Source organism: Daphnia carinata, chromosome 10 (assembly GCF_022539665.2).
Source record: "Daphnia carinata strain CSIRO-1 chromosome 10, CSIRO_AGI_Dcar_HiC_V3, whole genome shotgun sequence".
NCBI lineage: Eukaryota > Metazoa > Arthropoda > Branchiopoda > Diplostraca > Daphniidae > Daphnia > Daphnia carinata.
The window spans coordinates 8,177,044-8,187,808 of NC_081340.1; the positions used below are offsets into that span (position 1 = coordinate 8,177,044).

Here is a 10,765-nt window from a genome sequence, read left to right on the forward strand (position 1 = left end):
AAGCATTCTAATCCTTGATTTTGTTTGTAGGAAAAGGTGGACAACACGCATGGCCCGCATTCAACAGTCGATGGACTTTCGAATTCAGAAAAAAAAACCAACTGCATGAAGTATTTGACGTGCCCTGATTCCACCAATGAAACACAAGTATAGGTTAAAATGTCCATCGTCAAAAGCTGTCAAACCCCTCGGCCAATTTTATTTGTGTTTGATGCACAAAAAAAAATGGAGCATTGGTTACAACTAGCAATGGACGTCTCACTCTCCCTTGCACATCAACATAAAATTGTTTGTAATGAAAAACAAATAGCTGCTCTCATTTAAGGTGACACATTCCTTTCACTGGACCTTGATGACACCTTGAAAAGAAGACCTTGATAACCAAAATTTCCGTAGCTTCGTATTCGACAAAAAAAAATGCACATATCTACGTTGCAGTGAGAAGCAAACATATAGATGGCTTAAGCATATAAATAGGAGACACAACTGTCCGATTTTATTCGTCACATCACGACTGGGGCCATTCGGTGTCGAGTGGCAAACAACAATTTCCATTACATTCGAGTTTGATCCCTTTCAAAAGGACATTGCTAGCCAAACTAGCAATGGGATCGTTCAAAGTAATTTCACTCTACATTTGAAGATGAAACTGACATGTGTTAATATCCTTCCTTGACAGATTGTGTTGATCCTCGGTGCTTCGATGGCAGTGGCTTATGCCATGGAAGCCATCAACCCCAGTCAATTGACTGGAGAAATGGGGGCTATTGAAGAGGAGACGAGCCTCTTGAGTGGACGGCCTCCAACGGATATGGACATGGATGAGAAAAAGTACAAAATATTCTACCGCAAAAAATCAAAGGGTAACAATTACACTGAAAAATGCAAGTGCTAATAATTTGAATTGATTTTTGCACGACTTTTCAGGATATAGCAACGATGGATATGGCGGAGGAGGATACGATAGCGGTGGATACGGTGGCGGAGGTTACGGAGGCAAAGGCAAGGGCAAGGGTGGCGGAGGCGGTGGATATGGCGGAGGCAAAGGCAAAGGCAAAGGTGGTGGCTACGGAGGCGGATACGGCGGAGGTGGCAAGGGAAAAGGCAAAGGCGGTAAAGGCAAAGGCGGTGGATACGGTGGCGGCGGTGGATATGGCGGTGGCGGCGGAGGAGGTGGCGGAGGTAGATCCAGCGAAGAATCCGGCCGTTAAGGATTGTGTTAATCAAAACGATACCCAAGCGACGAGTGTTCATCGGAGACGTTTGAAGCTGACAAATCTAATATATTTTCATATATGGTAATATTCCTTGACTAGTGAATGACGCCGTGCAAGGGATGTGTACATCCCTTCTACAATGACATGCGAATCAAATAAACTATGCAGCAGAAATAGAAACACCCAAAGTATATCTCGTTATTCTTGTATGCTAAACTACCATGACCTACAGCCCAATTCGAACGACAAAGAACGATGGACTGAACGAAACAAAAAGACCAGTTGGTGACATTGCTTCATCGCTCCACTTTAAGGTAGAGATACACACAAAAAATGAGGTAGCAAACATTCCTTTCACTCGTCCTTGTATTCAAATCCTAAACAAGAAGGCTAGCATCCTTGTGCAGATTATTGGTGTTAAACACGACGCACACGCGTCGTCTATCTAGATCAACATGCTGGCCGCATATAAATAGGGGTAACTCTCAGATTCGGTCGTTACATCGCAGCAGTTTGTTTCAAGTTTTTAACTGATTCAGTCCCATTCGATCCTGCCGTACTCAACTATCATTTGAGTTCTTCAGCAACAATGGATTCGGCCAAGGTACAACTTGATTCACTCGTGCTTTAGCTCTTTCGTTGTCGCATTCATCATCTGTGATGGATCTTCAACAGGTTGCATTGATGTTGGTGGTGTTGATGACCGTTGGCTGCGTCTTGAATGGCGCCGCACAGCTTAACGATGGAATGATGATGGAATCGCAAGGAAGTCCCTTACGTAGTGCGTACAACCATGATCTGCATGTAGCCGAGCACAAAAAGAAGAAATACAGAGGTACAGTCTTTTAGTTCATGACAGAAGTATATACTTAGTTGTTTAGTTATTCGACCATCAGGCTATAGCCGTCCATATGGAGGTGGTGGAGGTGGTGGCGGATCGAGCGAAGAAAGACGGTAGACATCCACTCCAAATCCTGCGTATGAAATTAGAATGCTGGGACAATGAATCAAACAACCAGTCCATCGGTTTTGATCCAAGTTGTCACCAAGAAGAGAGGAAAACCTAGTTAAAACCTATGTATATCTCTACATCCCTTAGGTCTCGTTTTAAAAATCTAAAAAGACACAAATTATTTATTGCAAGCTCCTCTCTTTGTTTCTACCCTACTTGATACCTTACCCAAATATCTATCCTGTACATTATTTATTGAAATATGCACACATCTCTTTGACGTATTACATCATTGATTTGAAACCTGTGTCCGTCGCGTTCGAGATAGGAAATAAAAAACCATGAGGTCAGGCAGAGGGGCTGTGTGTTGTTGGTAATGAAATGCCGGGGACGGCAGCTGTTGAACTCTACGGTCCATTCAAACTCTGCTCACGAGGACAAGAAACACGAGGCACCGTTTCACTTTGCGGATTTCTCTCCAACTATTCGTCAATGACAAATGTGACTGTGTCGTCGGTTTAGAAATCGACGCTGAGACTGCCAGAGCCCCGATGCTAAATGAGAGACAAATCTCGTTTGCCTTCTTACGACATCAAAACTCCCTGATGGAGAACACAAATGAAATGACTTTCCCTTGTTGTCCGCGCGAAGTAACTATTGCTGCAACGCTCTTGAGTGTCGAATTAAAAATCTAGTTCTGTCGCAATTTGGCGTGTAACTGAGTCTTGTATAAAAAGGACAGTTGTCCAACAAAGATCATCACACTACTCCGACTGTCTGTTCCAGACGAAACAACAACTTTGCTCCGCTAGCCTTTCTCGTTCTCATCACGTTTGCACATCCAACTAAACAGAATGGCTTCAACCAAAGTAAGATCAGTTTCCAATTCGATCCTTATGGTCTTGACGTTAATCTTGAACGTCTTTTCCCATCATCAGATCTTGGTGGTCCTTGCCATGTTGATGGCTGTGGCTTGGACGATGGACGCTGCCAGTCCTGCTATCATCGACAACCAGGATATAGGCATGGCTCAGAGTACCGTCTTGGAGACCATCCATCCCGACTTGGAGGTGGCTGAGCACAAAAAGAAGAAGTACAGAGGTAATTGCTATTTTGTTTTTGTTCTTTTGAATTGTCTATTTACGTCCATCGTTTGTAATGTCACAGGATCCAGCGGTGGTGGCGGAGGATCTAGCGAGGAACGTCGTTAAACAATTGCGGTGTAGGAAATAGGTTTTCTATTAGTTTCTCCGGTTGAACATCAGCAAAGAAAGGCGAGCTGGTTGCCGACATCAGAGATTATATCACACAATTTTATATTACAAGTTACCTCCACAGATGTTTTATTGAAGAGAAATAATGTCAAATACATTTGAAAAACAAAATTATTCTTCGTATAATCCTGTTCCTGTTTAATGGCGCTAGAATGTTACGATAAGAGTTTCATTTGTGGGAAATGTGACAAATTGGTTTCACCTATGACAAAAAAAAAAGACTGGGCATCCAACATAACCATACGATAGGCCATCAGATGCTTGGACTATGTTTGCACCGTCTCCTTCCGAGTCATGAGGTCCACATTTCAGGTCGTTTATTCCCTGCAATCTGAGGAGGTTTCAATTTGATGCTAAAAGAGGAATTGCACGAACGTTAGAGAAAAAGATGAAGCTTCACAACGTTAAATGTGTTGTATCCATCCATCGATTGAAAAAGATCAAGGCAACAAACATCACAACGGTTCAAAGCTATTCCTCCTTGGCTATTGAAGAGGCGATTCCTAAAAATGCGTGTACGGTCGAAACGAAGGTTAATTCAAAACTGAGAAACTTCTCGAAAAGAAAACTTTTCTTTTGTCTAGCTAGATTTTTGAGTTGTTCTTTTTAGATTTGTGTCATGTTTGTTATCTATGGGCGTTGAGCTTTTTACCGTATAAGCAATAGGAACGCGGGTGAGTGCATCGAGTTTCGACACAGCCAACATCTATTGGCTATCAGCCCCTTGGTTTTTTTTGTATATCGTCGCTATTCGTTTTCGAAACGGGCCAAAGGAGTCCAGAATCCAGACAAGTTGTCATATCGATTGGCTTTTTGAAATGGGAAATTGCCTTTCACTTGTCCTTCGACAAACAAAAAAAAAAAAACACGTCAAATTTTCGCCCGCTTTGATCAGGATTTCACCAACCAATAATTACCTATGGCGAAAGTTGGTTGGACCTATAAAACGGCGACAATTTCACGTCAAATGTCACATCAACTGTCTGCTCTTTCAGAAGAACAATCAACTGTTGTGCTCTCCTCAACTTCAAAGATATTACCAACTACCATGGCTTCCATGAAGGTATACACCATTTCATTCAACTCAACTGAAATTATGTTTAATAACGTTGCATTTCATTTCGTTTAAATGTTCGCCTACATAACAGACTGCAGTATTCCTAGTCGTTTTGGTGGCTGTAGCTTACAGCATTCAAACGGCTAGCGCTGTGCCCGTCATCGCTGCCGAAGACATGGCCGTCGCCGCTGCTCCGAGCGCCGTCGATGCCGCAGTCGCCCCAGTCGCATCCGATTTGGATGTTGCTGAGCACAAGAAGAAAAAGTACAGAGGTATCAACGTTCATTTTTTTTTCAACTGTTATTTCAACGAATTCCCATAGTAGTTTCATGCATTAACATTTCTGATTGGAAATAAGGCGGCGGCGGATCCAGCGAAGAAGGTCGTTAAGCGTTTAGCCCATCATTCCTAGTTTCTAAGAAACCCACAGGCATTTCGAGCAGGGTATGTACTTTTATTCAGCGTTCACTTCCATTCTAAAGTGATTGTTTGTCTTTACAACTTTGACTTTTAGATTGACAACAAGAGAAATGCACAAGGTGGAATCCTCTTCATTTATATGACAAAGACTTATATGATGTTATTTGTGCAAAACACATTCAAAGTATATATATATATATATAGAGAGAGAGAGAATACAAACTATTACAAAACTATTTGGTGTGTACATTTCGCTAAATCATAAGGGAAAGGGGAATGCAAATGAAGAGGATGAATAAGGGAACTGCCGTTCTCGAAACTGTGCTTACGGCCAACAGCCGTCATACATGCTGCAAAAGCTATTAATATACGTAACAAGTAATGAAAATGCGAGTGAAAGTAAATATGGGGCCACGACCCATACGTTGCCCCGTGGCTAATCGTTTCAATGCTAGTCCAAAATATCAAGAAGGCGATGAAGGGATTGTTGCCCCGACGTTTGGAGAAATCAGACTTGATATTCAAGTTGTTTGCGTCTCATTCGACAAGGAGATCGGTTGCTGCAATTGCAGTCACGTCAGCCTCATTCAAGTCTGTTGATCGAAAACGAAAGGGAAACTTGGTCTTAAAGTTCACATTTTCAAAACGGGCTGTAATGCAAACCTGATTAGAGGAAAGTAGCCTACTGGTTTGCTCCTTAGTCGTGACAAAATTAGACAATGTATAGCCTCAGTGAAAGTCTCATTGCCTTCCAGTTATCGTTCGCACTCAATCAGCTGTTCTTTCTCGTTGCCTAGTGGAGTGAAAGATGAGCCCTACCAATTGCAACAACCAGAGGACCAATGGCTTTCGATAATTCGCATTGAAATCAAAGAGATTTCGATCGCTTTCAAATGATTGCAATGAGTTTTGTGTTGGACGGGTATCTGATAGGCCAGCAATGAACCAGTCGTATGGGCATAACTCGTCCATTAATTCTAGGCTCGTTTCGCTCAGCCCGAAGATAAGAAAAGGCTGGAACAACAAAAAGAAAAAAAAACGAGTTGGTGCTCTCGGTGTAAAGGCGAGGTGAGTATCAGCATTGGCCAATTAGGAAATGTTGTTGTTAACTTTCCGTTTCCGCGTGCTATCAGCCATAAGGGCGAGTTTTCTCTAGCATCGACTTCCTTTCACTCGTTTGCCCGACTTGCGTGAAAATGTCATAATTGGACAGTCGCAGTTTCCCCAACGCATCACGCAGATGAAAAGAAATCGCGGCCGTTTATAAAAGCGACGTTTCGCCCCGCCAAACGTCACACAAGTCATCAACTCTTTGCTCTATCAACAACTCCATCAACATCCATTTCACTTCGACTGCAAGACACGTCGTTTCTTTTTTTCCTTGGCCGATCGTTCACGCACCATGTTTCGAATGCTCAAAGTACTCATTCCTTTCAAGCTGTTGACCATTTCCCAGCATCACAGTTTCTATTTCTCGCCCCTTTTTCAGGATGTGCTGATGTTCGTGATTGTGGTGGCAGTCGCATCAGCCGGCGAGGAAACCGAAAGGCTAGACATGGTCTTGGCTCCGGCCAAATATCAGGTCAACATTCCCGTCACTTATTCGTCTGGATACTATGGCGGCTACGGGGCGGGTAAGTTATCCATCACCTTTTTTTTTTTTTTTTTCATCCTTTCACCTTAAAAGATGTGTTTAAAGAACTAGACGTACATTTAATCAAATAAAACAGGCTACGGTGCGAGCAATGCGTACGGCTGGTACGGGCACGGCGTCAAAGCTGCCGTTCGACCTCTCCCCAGTCCGTCTTACACTCACCATCGCTACGTCGGCAACGGGTACGGCGTTCCGCATTCGGCGCCCCTATTTCGATGGGATGCGACGCACCCGAAAACCAAGGGAGGTAAGCGTCGACCTCACGGCCATTACGGAAAGGGCGGCCACCACGCAAAAGGCGGATACTACGGCAAAGGTGGGCACCGCGGTAAGGCCGTCCACGTCATTCACGTCGTCCACACCGGCTACACGAAACCAGCCAGCGTGAAAGGACCCGGAGGGTACGGATACAGCGCACCACCTCCCAGCCCTGTTAAGGTCAGCACCCCGTACCAACAGACTCCGTTCACCGCCTTCAAACCGGCAAAGGTGAACGACGACGTCGTCGCACCTGTCGTTCCGGCAGTGGCAGCCGTCGCCCCTGTCGTTGTGCCCGAAGTGGTGACAGCTGCCCCCGTAGTGGTCCCTGTGGCGCCCGTTGTCGAGCCAATCGTCGAGCCTGTCGTCGTGCCCGTCGTCGAGCCGGCCGTTGCGGCCGTCGTTGAGGCCGTTGTGGCGCCCGTCGTCACAGCTGCGCCGGTAGTGACGGCGATCTACACGCATGCGTACAAAACTGTGCCCACCGTTGCACCCGTTGTAGTTCCGGAGGTGGTCGCACCGGTCATTCCGGAGGTCATCGTGCCGACGCCCGTCGTTGCCGAAGTAGTTGCCCCTGTTGTTGAAGAAGTAGTTGCCCCCGTTGTTGAAGAAGTCGTTGCTCCTGTAGTTGCTGAGGTGGTTGCCCCTGCAGTGGTGGAAGTCGTGGCTCCTGTCGAGGAACCGGCCGTGGCAGAGGTAGAGAGTGTGACGGAGGTAAGTGGCACAGCTCCCGAAGAAGCGGACACTGCGACCGATAGCGGAGTGGAAGGCGGCAATGAAGACAAGGGCAAGCAGGAAAGTGGTAAGGTGAGCGAAGAAGAAGGTGGTAGCGATGAACGTTAAGATGAACTGTCATAAATGCGGATGATTTGTAACGCATCAACCCGGCTGCGGTAGTGAGGCTTGCTGGATAGGAATGTCGGTTTCACCTTGGGAACTGACAATCTCGCTACGTTAACGGGATTCGCATTCATTTGTCTTTTTTAAAGTTTTGACTCCATTCGCCAATCGATTCGGGCGGCTAAATCAACTACAGCTGTGCTAAAAAGTCACAATTGAAAACGTATCGTCATTGCAAACATGTTTTTATAATGTCACATCGCATCCAACACTCTCACGAGTTGTACCCGTGGGACCATCTCTACACAATACATGAACCTGTTATTCACCTATGCAAATGAAACGCTATTTTTTTTTCTTTTCGTGGTGCGTCTTCCTCATTAGTTTAGTCTAGTTCATTAAGCGGCAAGAATCAAAAGAATTCAAGGAAAAGCCGCTAAAAAAAAATATATATCTGGTCGCTAGATGGCGTGGGCTTTGCCTTTCTTTCTGTCCGAAGACTTGACTGGTTATGCGACTACTTATTCACGATCACAGACAACTGGCCATTCCAAGTATGTTATCTGATTATTGACGATTGAATGCGATAAGAAGAAATGGACTTTCCTTGATAGCCATCGACTTGTACGTGAGGATTCAATAACATCCGCTGTGTTACCACACGAAATTAAAAGCAAATGAATATTCCATTACGAAACTGGTAAATGTCTTTCTTAAATCCAAAACAAGAGGAAAAATCTACGAAACGTGTCAACCAGGATCTGCCCCACCCTTCTCGTTTTTTTTTTTTTTTTTTTTTTTGAAAAAAAAAAGAAGTAGAAAAAAAAGTGATAAAGTTCGCCAGTTGAACAGGAATTTCGTGCCATCTGTTGTGTCGCCAAACATACCGAAGCCTTATCAAAGAGTCAAATAGATTAGCTGCATCATATATACCAACTCGTGGAGTCAACCAGTTTTTTTTTTTTTTTCCTTTCTGCAAAAAAAAGGAGAAACCTTTTGAGGTTACTTTCACACAGCTATCCGGCGGCATTTCCCTTCTTGCATTATTATGATTTTTTTTTCCCCCTCCCACTCAGCAAATAAAAAACAAAAACAAACGTGTTTGCACGAATTCCGGGTTCACTTATTGATTGATAACACGAACGAAATACCCCGACTTTGTTGTTTTTCTGCGGAATTCTTTGGTAATTAGTTGTTGGTCCTCTTTCGCTTGATGGTAAAAGCCAGTCGTCGCAGCTGCTTTACATCAACAACTGCATCATTGACTTATTTTTTTTTTTTATCACGGCGAGTATCTTTTTACGGCTGCTGCGCATGGATTGAAACATCATTCAATTTCATCCGTGCCCTTTGATATCTCTTGATTTTTCAAAAACATTCAAACAAAAATGGAAAAAAGATTTTCCAGGAAAAGTGATGAAGAATAAATTACGAGTGGCAGGTCTTAATAAACCAGTGCATAGAAACAGGAGCTCGGGTGGCAGCAGCGGCCAGTGTCGATGATTCCATTCGAGCAGCGCGTTTCACAGCAACGCCAGTTTCTCTTTCGGACGAAAATCATCCAAGCACGAACATCTCGTCTTGATAAGATCCTTTTTTTTTTCAAATGTGAACAAAAAATATATATGTAGGCCAAAACCAGTAGTGTATTTTAGAAAAAAAAAAAAGCCGCAGTTGATGGGCTGCTGTTTGGGGCCTATAGACATTACAGGCGCATTTGCTGTCTGAATGGAGAGTTGAAACATCAAAACTATGGCTGACAGCGCTAATGGGCTTTATCTCTGGCGCTGACGTATGGGCCTCCATAAATGTTCTTGTGCTTGCGAAAATGCAGGTCATTGCATTTATATTTCTTAATCACTTTGACACCGAACAGATGATCACCTGGGCGATTATCACGTCCGGATTTTTACGTTTTCCTCGTTTCCTTTTCTGCACCAGAGTATACCATCCAAATCTACAGCGTTTAGATAGCATTCATTTTCTTTCATGACGTAAAACAAAATCAAAAAAATATGATAAATAAAAAAGGATGGATAAAATCCTGCAGCGCATCAAATCTCTTGAATTTTTGTGGGTCGACGGAAAACAAAAACACGAGCTCTGTCATCACGTAGCGGCTCACCGGCAGCGATCGTGGCAAATGATGATGACGGCCGCCATCATCATCATCCTGATGCCTTCCTGAAGGATGAAGATGCATATGGACCATCGTCGAGTTCGTCGTCATTTTTCCTTTTATTTATTTTTCATTTTTTTGTTTTCTTTTGTTTGTATGTTTTTTTTGTGTTTTTTTTTTTGTTTTTATTCTTTTCCTTCTCGCAGCGTTCCGGCACTCCGTTTGCGTCTATGTCGAAACGCAAAAGCTCCCGCTGTTGCATGACCTCATCTTCTTGTGGCTGGGGGCGCGGCTTCTTCCATTCGTTCCGTCATTACGCACGTCCAGCAATAAGTAAAAGGAGAAATACGACGGCACTAAGCGTTCCAAGTAGCGCACGCTTTTTCGTTGATTAAAAAAAACAAAACGGCCGAGGAAGGAAATGAAAGAAAAAAACCTTTGGCAGACACGGCGATGACCGCCAACAGAGTGAACGGAATGCCGCAAAAAAAAACAAAAAAAAAAAAAACAACCAGGCAAAAACTTGAAATGGCAGTCATCGGCCGGTAGCTTCGTGCATTAAAAGAGACATCAGTGTGCACTGAGAGAAACGGATAGAAACGAGATAGGACAACTCAAAAGGCAAGAGAAACGAACAACTCTTTTTTTTTTTTGTTTTGTTTTTAATCAGTCAGAGGAAATCCATGTTTGCCAATCATTTCCTTTGCGTTGCTCTCTGGCCGCCAACTGTTTTTCGAGTGACAAGTGGACAAACAGGTCCGCGACGGGGCCAACGCACAAAGCGATCAATGCGTTTTTCGAGCGAGTCAAAAAGCCAGTTTCACATTTCGAATGGCATTAGGCGAAACGACGGTGAATTTGGATGTTTCTTCATCCGCAAAGAGGACGCGGTCAGACCCTTTTGCCCTTGACCACTAATATATGCCCGAAAGTTTAACGAGAGAATAATACCAAATCTGTTGCTCACAAGGCGC

At 43.9% G+C, this 10,765-nt stretch overlaps 3 protein-coding genes and 1 long non-coding RNA gene across 4 annotated transcripts; 3 read left to right on the plus strand and 1 right to left on the minus strand.

Annotated features, from left to right (window-relative positions):
- Window positions 1-514: 514 nt before the first annotated feature.
- Window positions 515-1,397, plus strand: LOC130701391 (glycine-rich protein 3-like). The gene is made up of 4 exons (XM_059497425.1): window positions 515-620; window positions 680-863; window positions 928-981; window positions 1,126-1,397. The coding sequence occupies exons 1-4, from the start codon at window positions 606-608 to the stop codon at window positions 1,209-1,211; spliced, it is 339 nt and encodes a 112-aa protein (XP_059353408.1). The 5' UTR covers window positions 515-605; the 3' UTR covers window positions 1,212-1,397.
- A 168-nt stretch (window positions 1,398-1,565) lies between these two features.
- LOC130701488 (uncharacterized) lies at window positions 1,566-3,969 on the minus strand. The gene is made up of 2 exons (XR_009004068.1): window positions 3,646-3,969; window positions 1,566-3,577 (listed from the first exon to the last, which is right to left on the minus strand). It is a non-coding gene; the product is annotated as an uncharacterized LOC130701488 (long non-coding RNA).
- Window positions 3,970-4,402: 433 nt separating this feature from the next.
- On the plus strand, window positions 4,403-5,156 carry LOC130701464 (uncharacterized). Its single transcript, XM_057523446.1, has 4 exons — window positions 4,403-4,506; window positions 4,592-4,772; window positions 4,859-4,944; window positions 5,015-5,156. Exons 1-3 carry the CDS (start codon window positions 4,411-4,413, stop codon window positions 4,888-4,890), a joined length of 309 nt encoding a protein of 102 aa, XP_057379429.1. The 5' UTR covers window positions 4,403-4,410; the 3' UTR covers window positions 4,891-4,944; window positions 5,015-5,156.
- Window positions 5,157-6,064: 908 nt separating this feature from the next.
- On the plus strand, window positions 6,065-8,015 carry LOC130701433 (calphotin-like). Its single transcript, XM_057523411.2, has 3 exons — window positions 6,065-6,340; window positions 6,410-6,554; window positions 6,651-8,015. The coding sequence occupies exons 1-3, from the start codon at window positions 6,323-6,325 to the stop codon at window positions 7,673-7,675; spliced, it is 1,188 nt and encodes a 395-aa protein (XP_057379394.1). The 5' UTR covers window positions 6,065-6,322; the 3' UTR covers window positions 7,676-8,015.
- The last annotated feature ends 2,750 nt before the right edge of the window (window positions 8,016-10,765 follow it).

Bases quoted from the DNA above. Each gene is read 5' to 3' on its own strand.
- LOC130701391 (XM_059497425.1), top strand. The intron at 864-927 runs GTAACAATTACA...ACGACTTTTCAG, and splicing joins CTACCGCAAAAAATCAAAGG to GATATAGCAACGATGGATAT. The intron at 982-1,125 runs GCGGAGGTTACG...GTAAAGGCAAAG, and splicing joins CGATAGCGGTGGATACGGTG to GCGGTGGATACGGTGGCGGC.
- LOC130701464 (XM_057523446.1), top strand. From the start codon at position 4,411: ATGTCACATCAACTGTCTGCTCTTTCAGAAGAACAATCAACTGTTGTG. The intron at 4,507-4,591 runs GTATACACCATT...CCTACATAACAG, and splicing joins CTACCATGGCTTCCATGAAG to ACTGCAGTATTCCTAGTCGT. The intron at 4,773-4,858 runs GTATCAACGTTC...ATTGGAAATAAG, and splicing joins CAAGAAGAAAAAGTACAGAG to GCGGCGGCGGATCCAGCGAA.
- LOC130701433 (XM_057523411.2), top strand. The intron at 6,555-6,650 runs GTAAGTTATCCA...CAAATAAAACAG, and splicing joins CTATGGCGGCTACGGGGCGG to GCTACGGTGCGAGCAATGCG.